Genomic DNA, 21,808 nt, shown 5'->3' with positions numbered 1-21,808 from the left:
GTTCATGTTTGGTGAACTTTTTGTTGTTGTTGTTCTTGTGTTTTGTTTTTTAAAGATAGTGTTCTTGAAGAGTTAAACTCACTCAAGTTCATTTTACAATGAAATCGGAATGTTTTAGATGGAAACAACCTCTTATAAGTGTAATCCTATATTCCTAATAAGCAGAATTAACAGTTCTAGGACCATTGTTCTCTCACACACTGTAATGGAGAGCATTATACCAGCAATGGACCATCTGGAACAACAGGCAGGGAGAGCCTTGGAGGATCAGAATGGATAACCATTTGCAGACTACATGGTTTTGGGGGAGTGAGACTTTAATAGCAGAGTGCAAGCATCTGTTTTCCCAGATACATGATCTGATTTGAACCATGACTCTTTGATACTGGTACCTACTGTTTTACTAGAGCCAAGTGGCTCTAAACAATGTCTATTCAGTTACTGCTAGAGAGAAATAAACAAGTTAACAAGCTTATTTTCAATAAAGTTTAGAATTGGAAGAAGAATCTACTTATGTTGTGTAAATCTCCAGCTAGAAATTAAAATATCTGGACTTGGCTTAATTACATTTTGAATGTGGCCCCCAATAGGACTCTGTAACCTTTAGGGTTTAATAACTTCAGCTCATTTAATGTCCTTTCATTACATTACTGTAGCAATCCAAGAGTAAGGTTTGAAAACTAAAACTCTGTGCTTCCTCCTGGGCTTTCCCATATGTTCACCATCTTTAGCTTAGACTCCCAGGATACTCATGCCAAGTCTTACAAAATTGCCTTAGCAGAACAGAAAAATATCTTCTTTCACTTTATTCTATATACTTATTCTTTGTAGAGGAAGGAAAGGGGAAAAAAAGTTTGCCAAGCAATGCTCTGCTGAGTACCTACAGAAGATCCTGCCTAACTTCATGGAGAAAATCCAGGCAGCTCTCCTCATCCAGCCCCAGGAATAGGTCAGATAGCAAGGTACAGGCCCAAGACTGGCTGCTATGTTATGACCTGTTAAAAGACAGATTGCCCGACTTAAAACCTGCCACTAATAACCATGAATTTGAAAAACTCTGGATGAAGAGTCATAGAATTAACCAGACTGGAAGAGGCTTTTGGAGGTTGCATAATCCAACCATGCTCAAAACAGGGCTAACTTGCCCTAGTTGTAACAGCAAAGGACCCATTTGACAAAGTCTCCTACAGCACCTCCACTTCTCTCCTATGCATTATGTCAAATGAAGTGTTTTAGAATGTGGTTCTTGTGCTGACAGGCAGAATTAAAACATCTGGAGACTACATTTTCACATCTATGAACTCTAATGTCAAGGCAAAAATCATACTGGTGTGCAGGAAAGCAGAACCACAGAAATGCAGAGCGGGAGGCCAGTAGATGGGAAGCACCTCACTGCAGGAACCACTCTGTGCTGACACCACAGGTGGGATGCACATCACTGAGCTTCAGAGCTGATGACTGTGATACAAACATCTACTCTCCCTCCATAATCAGTGGAAAGAAATAAACCTCTCAGGCACAATTAATCTGACCTATTTAAGTGTTGCTTTAAGATAGCAGGAATTGCACTCGAGAATCTACTGACTGTCCTGATGTGATCTCCACTGACTCTAAAGAGACATAGTTGTAAGGAGATGAATCCTACCCAGTGATTGCTTTTACTCACAGCAAACCTTAAAATAGAAATAATGTGCATATGTGAACAAAGCAGGGGTGGAATATACCTTTCAAAGCCAATACCACTCAATGGAGACTGTAAAAGGATAGCGTTTCTCTTACAGTGAATAGATACAAATCTGTACAAAAGACTATAAAAATACATAGACATACACTTATAAGTGTTTCTCAGAGTTCCTATCAACTACAATTTCTGCATCTCCAGGCAGCTGTCCCCTTTCATTAACAAGTGCGAATACATATCAAGATGCCTCTGACTCCACAAACAAACTGAATTCATGCTTTTACTTTACAGGGTGCTTTAAGAAAAAATATATATGTGTATATATATATATATTTTTTTTTTTAATGACACTTCATTAATTTTTTTTCCTAAATCCTGTTCATAATAAACTAATTTCTCATGGCCCAATAACAGTGTGGATAGGAGGATGTTCTCTCCATGGATTAACATCAGGACTGTAAGTCCCAGTGCCACAATTTGGCCATGCCCACACAGACAAGTACTCTTCCCTCATGTGCCACTAAGGAAAGATTAGGACATCGTTTAATTTCTAGACTGTTCTAAATCCAGAACTGCTAGAAACAGAAAAGACCAAGATTCTTTTGATTCAGAGCTACTAGATATTGGAAAACACTGTGAAATTAATGCAACAGCCCAGAAAGGGAATGCAGTACATGGAGTGCTAACGCACAGATATAGAGTCTGCTGGCATATTTTTTCTTGTCTAAAAGCAGCCATAAGGAAGAGGAGCTCTTCAAAGCTCAAAGCCCAAGAGGACATAGCAGTTGCAATGCTCCACTACGAAATGAGAAATGCATGCAGGACATTTCAGCCCTATTGTGAACCTATTTCCTAAGAGAAGGTCAACTCAGAGAGGCACGGAGGGTATTCAAAAGGCAAAAGCTTTTGACCCACAGGAGCTGTTGCTATGCCTGATATGGCTCTGAACAAAGACAACTGTTAAATCCAGGTATTATACACATATAGAGCACTTATACTTGAGTGCATAAAATAGCCACTAGGGCAATTACCATTTAAAACCATAAAGGCAATGTTATAACAGAAGTCTAGTGTTGAACATCCTCTAAATATTATGGTTAAGGTTTTAAGCCTGATACCTACTCCACTACAAAATGAACGTGAAAACTGCAGCACCAGACTATAATCCGACGTAGGTTTAATCAAGACTGAAATTTGTCACTACAGACCTACATTTAATTTAACAAATACATAGGTGAAACATCTGTGAATCTACCACGGCAAGTTTCAACTTGATGTTATGCGCCCCATGTTTAACACAGGCCAAAAAGACAAAGCTCTGATGATGGAAAGCCTCAAATCAGGAACAAACAGCTCCAGATTTGTATGGCTTTGTACTGCTGCCACAGCACCCATATATGTCATTTATGTATACAAATCCACTCATACACACTGCTGAGCTATTACCAAATCTTGAAAGGAATTTCCCAGCTGCACAAAAATGAACTACCACTTGGGCTAGCAAATGAATTTGTATGTGCAGCAATAACATCTGATTGATGTCACTGTCACATTCTCTTTAGTTTCAGAGAATTTGATAACCCCATCAGATACTGCTGCTGTGAGGAGAATCCCTATTTGTTAATCCAAATGGCATCTGTTACTGGAAAAAAGTAGAGACATCATTCCTCAAAGATGCAGTTCATATACTGTTGTTCATATATTCCCAGCTAGACATGATTTCAAGTACTCTGAAGATTAAAGAGGAGCTGTTTTGTGTTTCAATTAAGAAACAATTTGAATCAAACAATCAGCTTGCCTGCTCCTAAGGAATTATATTCTCGGTACATATATTTATGCCTACACAAATTACCTTTTGTGCATTCTCCTGAGTGTGTGTGGCATGTAGCTGTGTGTTGAGCTGCCCAGTGGGTGCTGGCAGACACCATACCTCTGTACTCATATTTGGGAGGAAGACGTACCAGCAACTGCCCCTAAGAAGTGTATTTATTGATGCTTGTACGCAAGTATGTCATGATGACCCATCGCTTCAGTTTTTCCTTCTGATCTCTTCCCCTCCCCTGCAAATCTCTGCTGAAGGCATAACAGTCCTTGAAGTATAGTTTTAAAGCAGATAAATGATTTCATTTAGGACTCGCCATAGATCCCTTTTTGTACCCAAGCTATCAAGACCAGACACTATCCTCTTCAATTCTGCTAAAAGAGCAGAATGATACAAGTACAAGAACAGAGGTAAAAGTTGAATATGACAAGATTCATGTTATAGTCAGACATCAATTATATTACAAAAGAATTTTCATTTGTGTCTCTAACAGCTCTAGAAATAAACAAAAGGAAGGCACATATGATTTAAAAGTTACATCCGATTTTTAAAAGCCTGCTTTAAAAGTTCTGATTCCTATAACATATGTAAGAGCATTGAAAGTGGAAGAAGCACATGACTCTAAATAAGTACACAAAGGTTTAATGCAATACAGGGTAGGCAGTGTAACTGCCACTAGTGAAGTTGCAAGAGCAATTGACCTTATAGGACAATGATATTTTAAGTGTCTACAAACTGGTAGTAAAGATGTTTCAACATTAAGTGCCCATATAAGACTTCAATAATGTTTGCGGGGTTTTTTTTGAGTACTTCATGTTTTACTACACTGCATTTCTGGTAATAACAGAGCAAGTAAAACACAGCTTAAGATTTATAGCTTAAGATGGTCAAGAAATAAAGTCAAAGTTTTCTTTAAACGTAAATAATTTCTGCTCTCAAAAAATAACCTTAAATATCCATTGTTCACTATGCTCTCAATAAAGCAGTCTTTAATGAGACACTAAAATTTGTTTGTGGAGACTTGTTTTGTAACAGCACTGAGGACAAATCTATTCTAGCGTCATGTACAACCGTAACAGTGTTCCCTTTAACTTATCATCTTACACTACATTTTTAAATTAGAAAGACCAGATTATCTTTAACTAGCTAGTCAGCTGCAGCTGATGCGCTGAGGACCCCACAACTTCAGGTTTCTCACTCATATTGTGAGAATGGCTCTTCCTTACAGTTTCAAGCACCCAGGACTGACGAATGAAAACCTAACATGATGCACTCTGCCACAGCTACTGAATGAAATCTTGAGTGTGCAAAGCATCTGACCCAAAGCCCAGATGTAGACATGAGAGGCATGCAAAGCGTTTCCATTCAGAAATGAGCATAACAAAGCAACTTTGATTTCCCATGAATCTGACGTCCAGGATGATCAGAAGGGTGAGCGAGCACAGTGATTTTCAACCTGAGATCCATCATCCAGAGACACTGAGCCTGTTGGCCCAAGCCCCATCATCAACTAATGCAATGTGGGACTCTTACAGATGCCATGAATTCTGCAGGTTTCATTAAATGCCAGCAACTGATCAAAACATTCATAGGACTGCTCGTAAGTGTGGAATTTTGAAAGGCACAAGTTTCCCAGCCAATCAGACTAGTTTTCATATCTCCTGAGCATTATGTACCAGCATTTCCTATTTCCCTCTGATATTTTTATAATAGAAATTTATTACAAGAATTTAAATTAGCATCAACAAGATTAGTTAAGAGGTTTGTGACTTTACTAGTTTCTAGAGCATCCCCCTCATGTGATTTGACACGTGGCTGAAATTGGTTAAATTAAGTCAATGAAAAAGGGCTTGCATTACATATTTTGTTCAATTGCATCTATGCAGATTCACAAATTCTTCTTGCTTATAAAATGAAAGAGTCTGAAGTTAAATTGGATTTTATGTCATTTCCTTTAGGTTCTGCCCATACGTTAGTACAGTGAGGTTACAAGAGTGTTCATGAAGAGCAAAACTGCTTTCCAGTTATGATTCTATGAGACTGGGCTCTTCCTACCTCCTCTCTTCACAGCAACAATGTGAAATTTAATTTAATCTATTTCAGAACTGCAAAGACAAGTACTTTTTTAGCAAAGCATAAGAGGGTTATCACTTTGAAGAACCACATTAGGCACTATAGTTCAGTCTTACACAAGAGATTAATTGACATGTGCTGTAGATTAATCAGAATAAGGCTTTTCATTACGAGTGGCCAAACATAACCAAATCACTTTGGAAGCAAATTACTGACTTGCCTAGAAATATATATGCAACAATTGCAAGTTTATTATTGCTGCTTGAGCAAATGAAACAGCCTTTCAAAAACATTTACCTTGATTCTACATGAACCTCCTCTCACCTGCAGAATGCCTACATTAAAACTAAAACTAATCAAAAGCTACTCCACACTCAACAGAGTACTAAGTTGTCAAGCACAACTGGCATTCTCCTCTCAACAGCAGTGCTTGAGTCAAATTTCTGGCTGAAAAGGCTGCATCCTTTCATATACATCCAGTTGATAAACTATGTTCTACAAAGAGAAGTTTAATGAACAGGAAGAAAAGAAATGGAAATAGGAAAAAGAAACCACAGTTCTCCTTTTGTAGTATAGCCTTGTAACAAATAGTGCAGCGAAGAATATAGAAATTCTGATCTTTTGTCACCTGTCAAGGAATCCAAAGGAGGCAATACATGTTGTTGACACTGTGAAACCCAAACTTTTTCGTCTGACTCTCACACCCACTTTGCCCATTTTCCATTTGTTTTTAAATAAGGTCTGGAAAAAGCCCATAGAGCTACCACAGACTAAGAGCACAATTTAGGGCTGTAACACAACAGAAAGCACAACTACAACAGCAGAGGAGCAAGATCACAGGCTGCAACAAGTGAGGATTTGCTCAAACACAGCAGACACAGAAATAAAGAAAAGTAGCTACTTACTTTGAGAAGGCCTCAGGTATACAGGAATCTCCAACAAGATATCCTCACCTTCACCACCAACCCTCAAATGAGGTGTTGGAAAGGGTAGATCTTGGCTCCAGCCCTTCCAATCACTCAGACACATTACATGCACTTAAGCTCCCCTGGGTAGGCCCTGCCTTCCCACCAGGAGCTCCGTCACTGGTGCAGGCTGTGACTCAGCAGTTCTGCTTCAAGAGTATCTATGGGGAATGAAATAGAGAGAAACTTACCAACCACTGCACCGTGAAATTCCACAACATGAAGAGTATTTTCCTGAGTGCCACACCACAAAAGAAAAACCTTCATACACGTGTCCCATTTTTTCATAGGCTATTACTTTTGTTACATGCTTCACCCACCAGAAGGCAAGTTCTAGTTCAAATTCATTTTGATTCAAGTTAATTAGCATCCTTTTCATGGAAAATTATCCTGTGTAACTGCTGACATGTCAGTGCATCACATACTTGTTGATCTTTGTTTGGAAGCGGAGAAAATACATTTTTATGGCATTTCAAAAGAAAAGTACATCCACGTGGAAAAAAAATAATCACACACTTGACTATAAAACACAAAAGAACTTCACGTGTACCAAAGCAGCAGCATCTGTACACTCAGCCCAGAAAATAATGTTTCTTTCCTGTGTAAAGTGCAAGTTTCTAGCACAAATTTACTTGGTGCAATTTTGTTCTGGAAAAAAAAAAAAAAATGTTAAAAACTGTTTGGATACACAGTGAAATCAGATGCAGTACATCTTTATTTTTAATGGAATAATAATTGTACCCAAATTTCATATTCAGCCTTTGAAACATTTACCAGGGAAAAAAAAAAAAACAAAGGTGTGCTGTGGAGGTTTTTTCAGCATTACTCATATTGCTGTCATAAGAGTAAAAAAGTTTGAATTGATTTTGGTTGTATTGTTTCTTTATCTATAGCAATTGTCTGTCCTCTACTATCTATCTGGCCACCTACTACTTGTGTCAAACGAAGAGATCATCTAGCAAGTGACCCCTGACTTTGATTAGGACACTGATTGCACTATTACCTGATTGCATATTTGTATTCCTTGTAAAAGAGTCTGAACTACAAGAAGAAAGTATCTAAGCTCAATTTTGAATGAAATATTTTTGTTTTGTTTTGCAATAGATTCACCTCTCCTAGCACCTATATCACACCATCTTCTAGAAGTAAACAAGTGTAAGCCTTAAGTGAGATCTAATTTTGTCACTTATCATCTAGACACAAATGGACACAGAGCAGTCTTGTAAATAAACTTACAGATAAACAGGTAAAGGGCAAAGACCAAAGATTTCAAAACAAGGTTTATATGAATAACGTGTCCTCTCTATGAACTCTGTTTGACAGTGGATTGTGCACATATGGGTTTTCCAGGGCATAGGACAGGAAATGTCAGTCAGAATAAGGTCATGAGCCCAAATGCTGACAACTACATTGCATGTGGAACACAGAGCTCAAATGCCAAGACTGGGACTCACCTTCTGGCATAAACCACCCACGAATCCCAGAGCCAGCAACTACCAGCAACTCATGAGAAATGAAGCTTGCCAGCACGGGTACAACCTGGAAAACAAATCAAGGACTGATTGGCCAGAAATTTATTCCCACGTAAGGAGTATGTTATTTGATTTCCATGCCATTGTTCTTCTTTTCAGAGAAGAAGCTGAGTTATTCAAGCTCAGTTTCTCTTTGTACTTATTCAGTTCATTAGTTAATGAAGGCTTCCTTATATTAGTTAAATTCAGCCACCATTCATCTACCTGTTCCAGAGTTCACAACAGATGCCCTCTGGCACTTCACAAAGACCAGAATCTGCCTCAAAACAGGAATAATATATCTTATGAAAATGGAGATGCTATTGTTCATATGCTTTACCCCTGACCTATTTCCTCTGCACTCACAGGGCTGACCTGTTCTCTATAATTTTATACTGACTAAAGCAGTAAAAGGCTGAAGTTTATTGTAATATTCCATCAGTCTTTGTTTAGCCAGAAAGGAGGAAACTGCATTCAATCTGTTTGGGTTCTTACTGAATAGTGAAGAGCTCTGTACTCATCCAAAAGCTGCAGGTTCCTCTTCCTCACTAGCAAACACTGATAGTCAGTTCCCTTCCTCAGGTCTTTTAATCCCTATTCTGCTACTACACACACCAGCTTCATTTATACCCCTACAGGTCACCTTCAGCTCTTCTCTTTCAGTCTTAATTAAAGCAAGTGGGTGCTGCCTACCTGTAAATCTTTCCCAGACTCAAAACTGCTTCTTCTTCTCTTATTTTAGAGATGCTGATGCACACATTTTCATACTCCCAAACTGACTATCCTTGCTGGCAATCCTAACTCATTGTTTAACAGTTTGTACGGAGCAAACTCTGAATAACGCACTGATGTGTCAATTATGTGGGGTGGCCACAAACTGCTTGCTGACATTCTTGGCAGTGCCAACACACTGCCTGCATCTTAGCTAACTTAAGTGCTGCTGATTGTTAAAAACTCCACACTGACACCATGAAATGTGGGAAAAGGTACAGAGCTGTGGACACCCCCTCACTGTGGGAGCAAAGGGGAGCCCTGCTGCTGGAGTCTTACTGATATTCAATCCCCACAAAAAAACAGAGCTTATTCCTACTCAGAATGTAACTGATCCAAGGCTTTGCAAACTTCCTACTTAAAGATTAGAGACTGCCTGACTCTAACATGGGCCATCCCAACCGTCTCATTGAATAATGGTGCTGGTTATGGATCAAAGTCTGGTAACTCAGCTTTTCCATCAGCAAACCCACAGAGGGCTGCTTTCAGTCACCTTTCTGACCAGGGTGTAGGATTGCGCACCAGAAAGTTACCACGTCACTCACTTTCCGTGCTTGAATGTGAACTTCAGGATTCTGCCTTAAATATCCCCAGCTTAGGTATAACCCACTGCTCACTTGTTTTGAGAGCTTCTCTCCTGATTTGCTCAACACAGCAGACATAGTTATTTCCTAATTGCAGACAAGCTCCAGATGTAGGTCAGGGAGTATTTAGCTAGAGGAGGCTAATAAAACAAGTCCCCAAGTGATGGGCTTGTCTTTGTTTCCCTGACATTGCTTACTTTTGAACATCAGAGACTACGAGACTGTTTTGGTACAGGAAGTATGTTATGGCTGATGTAGCATAACAAATACTAGCTCTACATCCTTCTATTTAGGCTTCAATAATGTCAGAGGGCAGAAGTGACAATCAATGTATTTTGCATTCAGCAGAGATGACAGGCAGCTAAGAGCAATGGACAGACACAACATGGCAGAACAGAAGGTACTCGCCTGGAATAAATATCGTCTTTGCTCCAGGCCTTCAAGAAATAACATTGCCGGTTTAGATTAATTCGTAATGCACAATGTATGATTGCAGACCTTGCTTTTGTACACAGACCTGGCCTTAAACATTGTTTGAACTGGTGCTGTCAGTCCTTTCTTGATCATTAAATTTATTTCCTAAAACTTAAGAAGCGTAAATGAAAGGCAGCTTCTGAAAAACAGTATTCAATATTTTTATGGAAAGTAGGTTTCTGGCTCTGCTCTTACTAATGCACCCTTCAATCATAAATAATAAAACTGGTGAGTTCTATCTCTTTTTCAGAAAAGTTAGACGGAACTATCACCCAGTGTATACAAAATAGGGCTTCAAAGACACCCGCTCTGCAACATAATAGAAGAAATGGTACTGAATGATGGATGGGAATCAGTTAAACTGATTTCTGGGACACGTTGTGCATTAATAAATCAGAGGCTGTGTGTTCACTGAAAGAAGCGTAGGAGGCACATTAAGAACTTTTACGGGAGTAAAGAAAAAAAAATGTTAACACTGTATTTCAAAGGAACCTACAGGAGGATTAGTACTAAAATCTTTTTATGAGCACTAATTCTGAGCACTTACATGAAGATCAAGAAAATAGTCAGCTCCACAGGAAATCCTGGAAGTTAATTTTTTTAGAAGACACTGCCACATTTCACTGCATTTAATGACAACCACGCGCTATTTCTGAAGCGCTCTTGCCCAGCTCACAGCAAAGGTATTAGTTCCAACACTGATTGCTAATTCTAACACTACAAAAACACCTTCCTGCTTAGCAAGAACACAGCTTCAGAAACCAAGAGAAAAGCACTGAAACTAGAATCAAATATACACCATCATGGATCCCAAGAAGTGCCCGCTGCAATACTATATTGTAAGCAGAGAGAGAAGCCTACAAGTCCTCGTGACTTGAGTCTGCAGACAACCTCAGTGCTATCTTATCTTCACCTTCCAAGTGGCTGGCTGAACTACATTTAAAAAGGAGGAAGAAAAAAAAAGAAATAAAACTCCTCCCAACCTGAACCAAAGATTGACTCCTTGCAGCTCCCAGGGACACAGAACTTGTGTAGGCAGAGAAATTTCACCGGAAAAAGGAAAAAAAACAGATATTTTGTCTTATTCATTTACAGAACGACCCTGCTGCTAATAGCACATTGAGGGTGCTGTTAGAGGCTACAGAGCAAAATGATTAAGACAACCATAGAACAGCTATATGCTAGGGAAACAACATTTCAGTTAATAAGACAAGATGGTGCAGAAGTCTGTGAACACAGAACCACTCTTCTGTCAATAAACTCTTACCCTGTTTTCCTACTTTATTCAATTACAGACTCTTAGAATAGATGTACCACCATATAGTGGGCTTATATACCATTCAGTTAAGGTAACCTAACCATAAATACTTCCATGATTTCAGTAAATTGGAAAAAAAAACACGGTAAGTGAATACAAGATATGTCCTTCATTTACTGTCATTGTAATATAGTCGAGCTACAACACAATCTTCATTTAGGCAGCTCTAGGTACTAGACCACTTTCAGCAATGGACATGTTATAGCACAAAGAAACACGGGTTTCTTGAAAGCACTCCTGCATCAAAAGCTTAGCATTGTTATGGTGTGTGCATTTTAATGGAGTGGATTGTGTTGTGTATTCATCCTACAGCTCATAGGAGACACATTTTCTAGAAAGCTAGAGGTTAGACAGCATTCTTAAGATGAAGAGCAGGCTGTTATGAGAAAACATAAAAACATGATTTGAGACAACTAAACTAGAAATTTAGAAATATATTGTAAGGCTTATAAATAATTGAAAAGAGAATGTTCCAAAGTTTTGATGTGTCATAAAAGCTTAGTTTAGAAGGTGATGAAATTATTTCAATTAAACAGAACAAATGTCAGCCGTGAATGCCTAAGCATTTTAATGTATTCATCCTGTAAAAGTACGGTGCATGCTGAGGCACGGAGGTGGTAGGGGCTCGCACAAAGGCAAGTTATTTGTGAATATAATTTGGACTGTACAAGAAATACGTTCCCAGACTGAGGAAGAGTTTCTCAATACAAAATCTGTAAAAGCTCCAGTGTTGCAGTAGAAACACTGACTTCAGAATGACAATATACAAAGATGAGGATGCAAATGGTCCAAAGCTACCGAAACAGTTTGGTCATAGCAACAGAAAAAAAAACTTCTTTAACTTGATCCTAATGCATATAAAACAGTTTTGGAACAGACTGATTCCATCGTCTTAAATGGTAGCACTCCCCACCCTGTAAAGGATACAATATTTTGTCTAACATAGGAGAAATATCTAAGTACCTAGTCAGTCCAAAGACAACATTCCCCTCAAGCAAAAACATGAACAAGGCAAAGAAGCTACGCACAAACAAATACAGTGGGTAAACCTGGTACTCAGATTATTTCCCTTTAAGAAAAAGTGACCAGAGAAAGAAAATAATCAGAAGGCAACAAGCTTTAAAGTAAACAAAAACAACCTGCTGCTTGGGCACTTCAGAAACTATCAACTGTAGGACCCCAAAAGCACTTCAGAATACAGCTGGTTTTGATACCATTTCTTCTTCTTTGAGCCTGATTCTCTCAACCAACCATATCATTGAACTTGATACCAGATTTATCATATTTGCTAAATAGTGAGCATACATTACATACAGGTGAGTAAACAACCTGTGATGGTGCCCAATACTCCAACCTGTGGAATCCAGAGATCCCAAGCTACAGACTGTGTCATATGCATGTATTCAGTATGCTGATGTACAATGTGCATTGTTAGTTATGATACATTTTCAATTTGGCTGCATCTAACAGCAGCACCATGGACTCAGCTGATGTTATATTACCTGTAGATGAAGGTCTTAGGAAGGTGGCTTTGTCACATTGTAGAGTGAGAACCAAAATCAGTACTTCAGGAAAGGTCTCTTTCAGGCAACTTCGTATTCTTACACATCTTCCTGTAGGAGAGCAAATAAATGGATGATACTTGTAGCTGCTCACAGCAGTTCCTAAACACCTAAGAACAAATGGATTTGAGTTATGACAATCATATCAAACAGACAAACATACAGAAAAATATAATACAAGCTCAAAGCACTAAAGAAGAGTGTTTATTACTGGTATTTAGCTTCTCCCAGTATCTTCCAGTCATTCTATCCAGCCAAAAACCAAAGCTTCCAGATCATACAAATAAAACCTGATTCCTTTGCTCCACAGTAATAATAATGTACTGGACTATATTTCATAGAACTTATTTGTGTCCTGCGAAACAGACTTTTCCATGACTGCCTGTTGTTAATAACCTCTCATGGGCTCACGGGAAACCTCAGTTTATGGCACAGCGGGAGAAATGTCTCCAAATAATAGTTTCATTTTAAACTTCTTTGGCAATCCAGCCAGGTGCACCAACCTCACTAAGGAACAGGGATAGAGTTCCATCTAAGAGACTGTCAGATGAGTGGTAACTCACAAAGCCAAGGAAAATGGGTATTTGGTAGGTAAAATCAGGCCTGTTGGAGACTTCACATGGGACAACTGGAAATATCAAAGGCTTGTTGAAGTGCAAGACTGAGCACAGCAAACTGAGAACAGACTACAGTAATAGCACTTAGGGAATGGTGGAAGCTGTTACACAATCATTACAAACAGAAAGAAGGCAAAACACTGCAGGTATTCAGCAATTTGTAAGAAACAGCAGCCTCTGACAGGGTGTGAGCTATGTAGACAAAGAATGATTATGGATCTTCAGGCTACAAATGAAATTCATTCCTAGGATTCAAGTGGAGAGCAAGCCAAACTTTTGTGAAGAAAACTAGGAGGAGGTCTCTTCATCACACAGAGAGAGGAACAAATTGTGATACTTAAAAAAAAAAAAAAAAAAAGTCATGAGAAGCATAGAAAAGGGGAGAAAAAATCTTTCAATAATAATAGATGAGTCCAGAATAATCAAATGAAACACTTGGAAAATTTAGATATATGCAGCCATAAGCATAAAGCATAAGCATAAAACTACTTAAATCTGCTTTTAATTTCTATTGTAATTTTTATCTGCCCAAAATGGCTATTAGAGTTTGCTGAACAGCACAGTCATTGATATGTTGATACATGATTACACAAGGCACAATGTCACATTTGGCAATCCAAATCCTAATTAATGAACAGTCCTTGAAATAATACTAACTCGAATGATCAAAATTTAAAGTGATGAGCTTGCAGAAGGAAGCAGCATCCCATGATTTCTTTTCCACTGAACCATGAGATCTACAGGAACAAAATAGAAAATGAAAAATAAGGTTTTATGCAATCAAATTAAAGACAAAAGCAGAGAAGAAGAAAAGCAATAACAGTTTCTTTATCATCCCGAGCACTGGTAGTAAGAATAACTTATTCCTCATAGCCTGGAATGTCATGGCTGAAGCTGGAATCGAGAAATCAACAAGTCACAATCAGCATCTGGTTGATGGCCAGAAGGATGCTCAACATGTATTCCGGTATTAAAGACAATCTACAAGCAGATAATAACGTTGCAGCTTGCCTTGCCTAATGGTGTCCAGTGAATCCATATTTCACATCCCAGCCACACTTCTTGCACAGCCATCCTTTACATGAGGATTTCATACATTACAGAGGTAGTTAATCCGATACCAGCAGAAAGCACTTCCAGGCCTCCCATACATGCAGCAACCTATAGTAGCAGTAGTTGCATTCAACTTATAAAACTAAAACCAAGAGCCTCCTATTTCTAGGAATATATTATATGGCGAGGTACAGAGTAAATGAACAATAACTTGTATCTTTTCCTATGTATCATGGATTTAAGTTTTAACGAGAGCGGGAAAAAAAAAACAAAAACACTTTTATAGAGGATTTTACTAAGATGAGTGACACTGTTCTAATTACATTGAATAATCTTGAACCAAAGAATTTTTTCCATTTCATGCCTTTAATGGATTTAAAGAAAATAAAAAATAAAAAAGAAAGAAAAAAAGAAACCCACAAATTACCTTAAGAACTGAATAGTTCTGATTAACAATATTTAACCAGAAAAATACTTCAAAGACATAAAGCATCTTTCCAAAATCCCATTCACCCAGCCAACAGGAACAAGCAGGTTGGTTCTGCAGAACAACTAGCAAGGATATGGCCTGCCTCACTGATTTCCACAGCAAAGCTGACTTATCCCAAGGAAGACAGTGAAATGGCATCTGAACTCCTTACAGAAATGTGAAGGAGAACTCTATGGGTGATTTTAAGGAACTCATCTGAGTTCAGACTCCTTCCACAGCATCCTGCTGAAGACCAAGGAGATTTTTTTGCCTAAGGCCCTGAATCCAGCTGCTGTGACAGCCTGTGCAATGGGGCAAAGACATATCTGATTGCTCTGGATCTGGATCTTCAGGATGTTAGGTCTCACAAAAACTGCTCAGTTGCCTTTTTCAAGGGGCAGGAAAACCCATAGGAATGATACCAAAGCTTTGGTCAGTTACCTTGACATTTCCTATAATACAAGCCAGGTTAAAAAAAAAAAAATAACAGGAAAAAAAAAAATTAACAGAAATCTAACATTTGCCTTGTTTCTAATGTTGAAGGACAAATGAACAAAAATAGAAGTGTGGTTTTCTCTTTAATCTTTTCATTTGAGGACCAGACCTAAGAGGTTTCTCACTCTATTCTGCAGTTTTAGACGAGACAACCCTGTGATGAAGGCTCTGCTCTTTGAAGAATCCTTCAGACCTCACATTCTCAGAGGAGAATACAGACAGAGGGACACATTTGCTACAAAATCCTCCCCCTTCTGCATGGCACTCCAGCTACTTTCAGATCTTGGTCCTTTTCTCAACCTTTGGGAATACCCTATTTAGCTTCAATAAGGATGCAGTTTGGGTAGTATTTCCTCACTACCATCTTCTCCCCTCCTCTACTGAGTGCCCCAATTTCACTGAACATGCTTGAAGTATAGATGTCTCTGTGAGAAAGTTATTAAAAAAAAAAAACAAACCAAATCACATTATATCCACAGTCAGGTCACAGACTGAAGAGGTAAGATCTGGACTAGAAGCACTGCTGACTTCCTAAATCAGTTTCACAAACCACACCAAGCATTCCACTGCTCTGCGCCAGCCACCCAAAAGATAAACTGAGGAGGGAAAAGAGAAATAAAGATAAGGCGTGATCACCATGAAGAGGAGAACTGTACACTCAGACACAGAGCGCCTCTACAGTGACACAGGTTCATGCAGATAAATGCATTTCCTCAGCACTTCAATAGAGATCAATAGCAATCCCTTGAGATAAACACCGCAAACAATATGCCACCACGGGAATAAATCAGAAGATTAGAAGCAGAAAGGATTATTTATGTAAAAGAGCTGCATTGCGTTTATTCCTTGGTTTGTGCAGCAGGTTTCTGAACGTCTCTGAGGAATTCTAAACTGTTCACTTAAGGACTGCTCATTACTTATAGCACTGAAAGGCAGCCACCCCAGGCCCGCTCTCTAGCCTCCACTAGCAATAGAGCCAGCATTGTTATCGTACATTGTGCTTTCCTTGAAGATGTGGCCATGGTTTTCAGATTATACAAAGAAAAGTCTCAGTCCTTTATTGCATAAGGAGAAACATGAATGCACCCTTATGCCAAAAAACTTGATAGCTACAGGACTGACAGCTGGTGTGAGAGCATGATGACACCACTCACTCACCACCTCCCCTCCAGTTGTTTCACCAAATACGACAGTCTTAGCAGACCCTGGCCTGTAGCCTTGGTAGAGGCAGATTTGTCCAGGACAGGTTTATGCAAGATCAGGTATTTCCACTGGATGTAAGACACTTTCAAGCTGGCATCTAAGAAACGCATCCTATGGAGAGAGTTTATCAGGGCTCCTAAAAGCAGTTTACAGTAATGGAAAACCAGTTCCTTAAAAGACAATAAATAAAATAAAATAAAATAAAATAAAATAAAATAAAATAAAATAAAATAAAATAAAATAAAATAAAAATAGAAATAGGAAGAAATCACACACAGCACAAGTGTTCCTCATGAAAGGTGCTAAGCCTTTGCAGTGCTGCAAGGAGTGCTGTTTCGTACAGTCCTGTTTTTAATTCAATTATCTCAAGCTCTGCTGGAGGTAAGGAAATGCTGTTTTGACACAAAGGCTTTGACTTCATATGGTATACAAGGCTAGAGATGGTAATGTTGGGCCTTCAGAAAGCTTCAACTAAAGTCACAAAATTCAATGAAAAATAGTATGGATTTTCCTTTTTGATAGGCGCAAGGATTATCTTCCATCACTAGAAAAAGCTATAAAGTTATATTCTGTGAGAATACCTTGAATTGATATTTCAAAGGGCTTCTTTTGAAAGAATGATTTATAGATCACAAAGATCAATTGGTCTTTTATCAAAGAAAATGGATTCCTTTTCTGAACCACAAAGAAAAGAATAATGACATCCTAGACCATATTTTTGAAAGTTGTGTACAGCCAAGAAGACAATAGCTACAGCAGGTTACCACTTTACAGTAATGCGAACAACTCACTAATTACAGATGAAGTCCTTACGGTGCTTTGTGGAAGCCAGAAAGCAAAAGTTATAGTGCAGGAAAATTCACACTGAGAGTTATCTTACTCACTCAGCACATATTAAAAATTACATGGAGGTTTTCACTAATAAGTGCATATGACATAATAGAAAAATGGATACAAGTGTGCCAGCGTGCACACTTCATATCTTACCAGAACTCAAAACATGCATTTATGTTAAAGCATGCTCCCTGTATGAATTTTAAGTTACCTACTTCTTGACCACATCCCCTCCTCAGCTCAGCAATGAAATTCCTATCAAGTTTTTATTTGGATAGCCTGGATAGACAGGCTTTCCAAAATTATTTTCAGTGCTCAATGTGGTGGTACAGTTGATCTATTTCCATCATTTCATGCGCATCTGCTAAAGCATTACTCATCACAGCAGACATGAGATTCCCCCATTAGTTTCCTATAGAAAGTTCCTCCAACCCACCAAGCCCCAACCTTTTTCTGCAGCTCATGAGCTCACAGAACAGTCTAACCCATAACCCTTGGCACTCGACAACTGAGCTAAGTCAGGCTTAGCAAGCAAGAAGAAAAAGAGCATATTAAAATAACATAATGCAACCTGCAGCACGGTTTTTTTATTAGCTTAATCAAATAGACATGATAGTAAAGAAGATAAAATTAAGAGTAAATCCTTACACAAGTTTATCCCTTAGATTCCCAAGATATCCAAGGACAACATTATTTCTCCAATATTTTTATCAGTGCTTATTCCTCTAGTGCAGCATCACATTGTGCAAAGGGTACAGTCACAGGTAAGAAAAATCTTACTTCTTTGCTGCTTCCCTTTGTCTTTTTACTCTTCTTGTCGTCGAAAGCTTTGTTCTTTTGGGTTAATGTGGCATGTCTCCAACACAGCCTTGGAAAATGACTATAATGTGATTTGGGTTTGGTGTCATTAAACCTGATTACCAGGGAGTGCTCATGAAAATCCATAATTACCACACAAAACAAAAGAGACTTTTGTTTTTGTTTTGCTGAGGAACAACTAAGAGCTTCACTTCAATTTAACTATTTGGAGTACTCAAGAAAAGTTAGTCATATTTTTTCCCTCTGCACTTCTGTGGGCTTTGTAAATATCATAAAATACCAAAATCTGCTGAAAACATCAATCTTCTCTCAAAACTGATTTCTTATATAATGCCAAATATACAGTCTTTATTTAAAAAAAATAAATAAAAATAAAAAGCCCTAGAGAACATAATGCGTCTTGATGGATGTGCTAATGCTTTGGGTACAAGCTGGACTTTATGATTAGATCTATAATAGTGGAGGAAAAAAAGAAAAGTTGGCAATATCAGTGTAGTAAGCATTCAGATAATCGAACTGCCTCACCCCCCAGAACAGCAGTGTTGCAGGAGACATTAACCAGTAGCATGGTTCTCCTCCCCAGTTTTGGGGCAGTTCTACTACCACGGCTGATGGACAAGTGATGTCCACAAACCAGGAAAAGCTGGTTTAAGAGGCTTATAGTCTCTCCAGTTGTGTTAGATTAGAAGTTTATGTGGCCACAACCCTGGTTTTAAGCTAGTGGGTGTTCTTGAGCTACAAATGCCACAGACTCCTCCCCAAGCAGCTGTTATATCTGCATCCAGGGTTGTTCACCACAGGGTAAATACTGCCCCATTTTGACACTGAGACACACCAGGAATACCTGTGCAAAGCTTGCTGAACTCCATTCAGACACTTGATTAACTGTCCTCTATCTACCTGAACAGCAGGGTCTGTAGGCTGGGAAGCTGCCCTTGAAGTGCTCTAACATGCAAATTCAGCGCTGTAGGTGGAAACACTTGCTGTAAAATAATATTTGAGGAACTATCCAGCCCTAGGCAGTGAAGCTAAAAGACACTGACAATCTCAGTTGTAAAGTGAGAAATGTAAGAGGTAGACCAAAGTCACCTTCACGGTGTATGAGAGAAGTAAGCAAACTCTCTGTTGAAGCAGGTAAAATTCCACTCACACATTTGCCCTCCACATGCAGGATGATCACGCTATCTAAATATGTGAAAAATAGCAAGTTTACTGCAGAAGCTCTTGGCTTGCCTCTCATGCACAGATTTGTAGGTACATGCAAGTACAGCTGATAGATTAGCTAGCTAAAAATTCCACCACTCCCTTCTGATCCAGTTTCAATTAATTCATTAGAAACAAATACCTGCATATCCTCCCCCTGGCCAGTTCCTTTTCAGCCCCACTGTATCAGAGACTTAAACACTGGGAGCCAGGTGAGAGCTTCCTAAAGCTGGAAACTGTCAGCAGTTCAGACTGAAAAAAGCCAGACAAACGGCTCCTGCATTTTCTAACCACTGAGAAGCTTTGGCTGCATGAGAGGTATTTAAGGCACCAAAAAGCTGTATGGTCATGTACAAAAGCACCAAATAACCCAGAGCTTCCATTTGCTTTCCAGTGAAAAAGAAAGCAGAACCTAGCTTACAATATGAAGGTGCATACAACAGACCTGGAGAGCTTTATCACACAAATCGAGTTGGTGGAAACAACCTCTTACACTTGCCACTTCCCCGTCATCTAAGAGTATTAAAAACAAATGAAAACCCCACCTGTTGGATTAACATTGAACCCGGACAAGGGACGATCACTTAATTTAGTAGAAAGTTTAAAACAACCTTCAAGTATCGTCAGCAAAGGCATTGTAGAAATTCTCCTTTTTGCATGACACAGTTCTGCCAATTAGCCGAAAACTGCAATTACCAGTTCTTTGCTTTATTATTTGTGAAGAACCTAAACTTTCTGAGGATGATAAATGGCCTCGTGGAAAATGCAATGCTCAGTTCTGCTAAATTTGCACTTTTCTATTGTTTTTTTTTTGTTCTTGTTTTTTCTTTTTCTTTTTTCCTTTAACTATTCTTCCATGTCATCTTTGAAGAGAAAGAGGCAGGGCCTGCTGGGGGAAACAAGGCAACAGGACACATATCAGGGCTGAAAATGGCAGGGAATGGTTTAGAGAAGAACACAGAGCTGTTCTCATTTAGCTCGCTGACCAGGGCCAAGGCATATTCCTACACCTTCATTAATTAAACAGAAAAGTTAACATTGTTAGCAACATTAAGAACAAAACCTCATTTAAATTGTTCTGAAACAAAATTAAAAATAAAAAAATAAAAAAGCCGATATATTCAGAGGATGACCTTTGAGAATTCTGGCTTCATTAACATTTCAAACAGCAAAGCACAAAATTAAGACAGGAAATAGAATTACAGAGCTATTTGACTGCAGAAGTATATATCATTAGCATGCCCATAATTAACAGGATACCAGTGTTTGTCCCATTGTCTCTGCTAATAATGGTGTAACATGCAAATGGGATTTCTTCTAAGAAAGTTAAAGGGGATATTTAAGTTCATTCCACGTTTCAAGCATACAAGCACAGCCAGACAAGCCCCTTTCTGCTCTGTGAAAGGGATGTCTCCATGCCTGCCTGCCTGCCCTCCCAGACTCCCACAAAACAATTGCAGAGGGAGGGCACCAGCTGCTGTGCTTGAGGCACAAAGGCCAGCTATCCAAGGTCAGACATCTTTTCCCACCTCACCACAGCAGTTAATTCTTTGGGGAGCTACCAGTGACCCCCTCAAGTGTCATGAAAAGCAGTTCAGAGGCTAACATCACCCATCAACATGATGCCCTACAGGATAGCAGATATCATTCCTCTTACGGGGATCATATTCCTTAGACATGACAGCACAGCTCTGCCTGTCTCTTGTTCAAAATGCTGAGCTCCCATGACATCTGTCCATGACAGTTGTAAGCAGCCACACATCTCCACCGCCCTTACAGTGCTTGTAACTGAGCCTGCTCTTCTAAATGCTTCGGGACTTGGGATCCTGAAGCAAAAGGAGAAAAAGGCATAAAAAATAAAGCTTTACAGGCAAAATACAATTGACCACCCTATGTTAACAAAGGACTCCACTCTGGCCTAATTCACTAGAATAAGGCATGAGTGCAACACACTGAAATCAGACTGAGCTGAAGTGCTACCAGGAGTCTTCCTCTGGCATAAATCAGTGAAAATGTCCACCTTTGGGCAGCACACTTGGATCCTTCATTAGACTGCAAACAACCAATTGATGTACAGTTTCCCCACCAGGCAGATAACAAGCTCCTCCTCCTTTACAGGGCAGTGTGCATGGGTTGGTTCATAGTTATCACCCCACTCTTAAGATCATTTCTGCTGTTTTCCCAGTCATACTCAGTAGTCCTCACTGCTGTGAAACATTGCTCTGATATTCTGCCCAGTCTCAATTTCATTCTCTTTCCCTGTGTTAGATCTTCTCAAACAGATGCTCTTCATGGTGTTTGTACTCCCAAGCTGTGGCACCTGGAGGCTGCCTGATTGTAAACTGACAGGATGT

The 21,808-nt window shown here is 39.0% G+C and overlaps 1 protein-coding gene across 8 annotated transcripts in view; it reads right to left on the bottom strand.

The window, feature by feature from the left end:
- The window catches only part of LOC146755412 (receptor-type tyrosine-protein phosphatase T-like), a 170,514-nt gene that overhangs the window by 122,059 nt on the left and 26,647 nt on the right, over positions 1-21,808 (bottom strand). For 7 of the 8 annotated variants that reach the window (XM_085525588.1, XM_085525594.1, XM_085525587.1 and 4 more), the window contains 3 exons: positions 12,702-12,812; positions 7,996-8,080; positions 6,482-6,702 (listed from right to left, as the gene is read on the bottom strand). In XM_085525588.1, the coding sequence (XP_085381714.1) occupies positions 6,482-6,605 (124 nt within the window). In that variant the 5' untranslated portion in view covers positions 6,606-6,702; positions 7,996-8,080; positions 12,702-12,812. Of the gene's footprint in view, positions 1-884; positions 996-6,481; positions 6,703-7,995; positions 8,081-12,701; positions 12,813-21,808 lie in introns of those variants that run through there. The other variant, XM_085525593.1, reaches the window with a different exon arrangement.

This window comes from Coturnix japonica, chromosome 32, assembly GCF_054131305.1.
Source record: "Coturnix japonica strain WE chromosome 32, WE-NBRP24, whole genome shotgun sequence".
In the NCBI taxonomy this organism is placed as follows: Eukaryota; Metazoa; Chordata; class Aves; order Galliformes; family Phasianidae; genus Coturnix; species Coturnix japonica.
The sequence above is the reverse complement of the archived record's forward strand: the minus strand, read 5'-3'. Positions and strand labels throughout refer to the sequence as shown.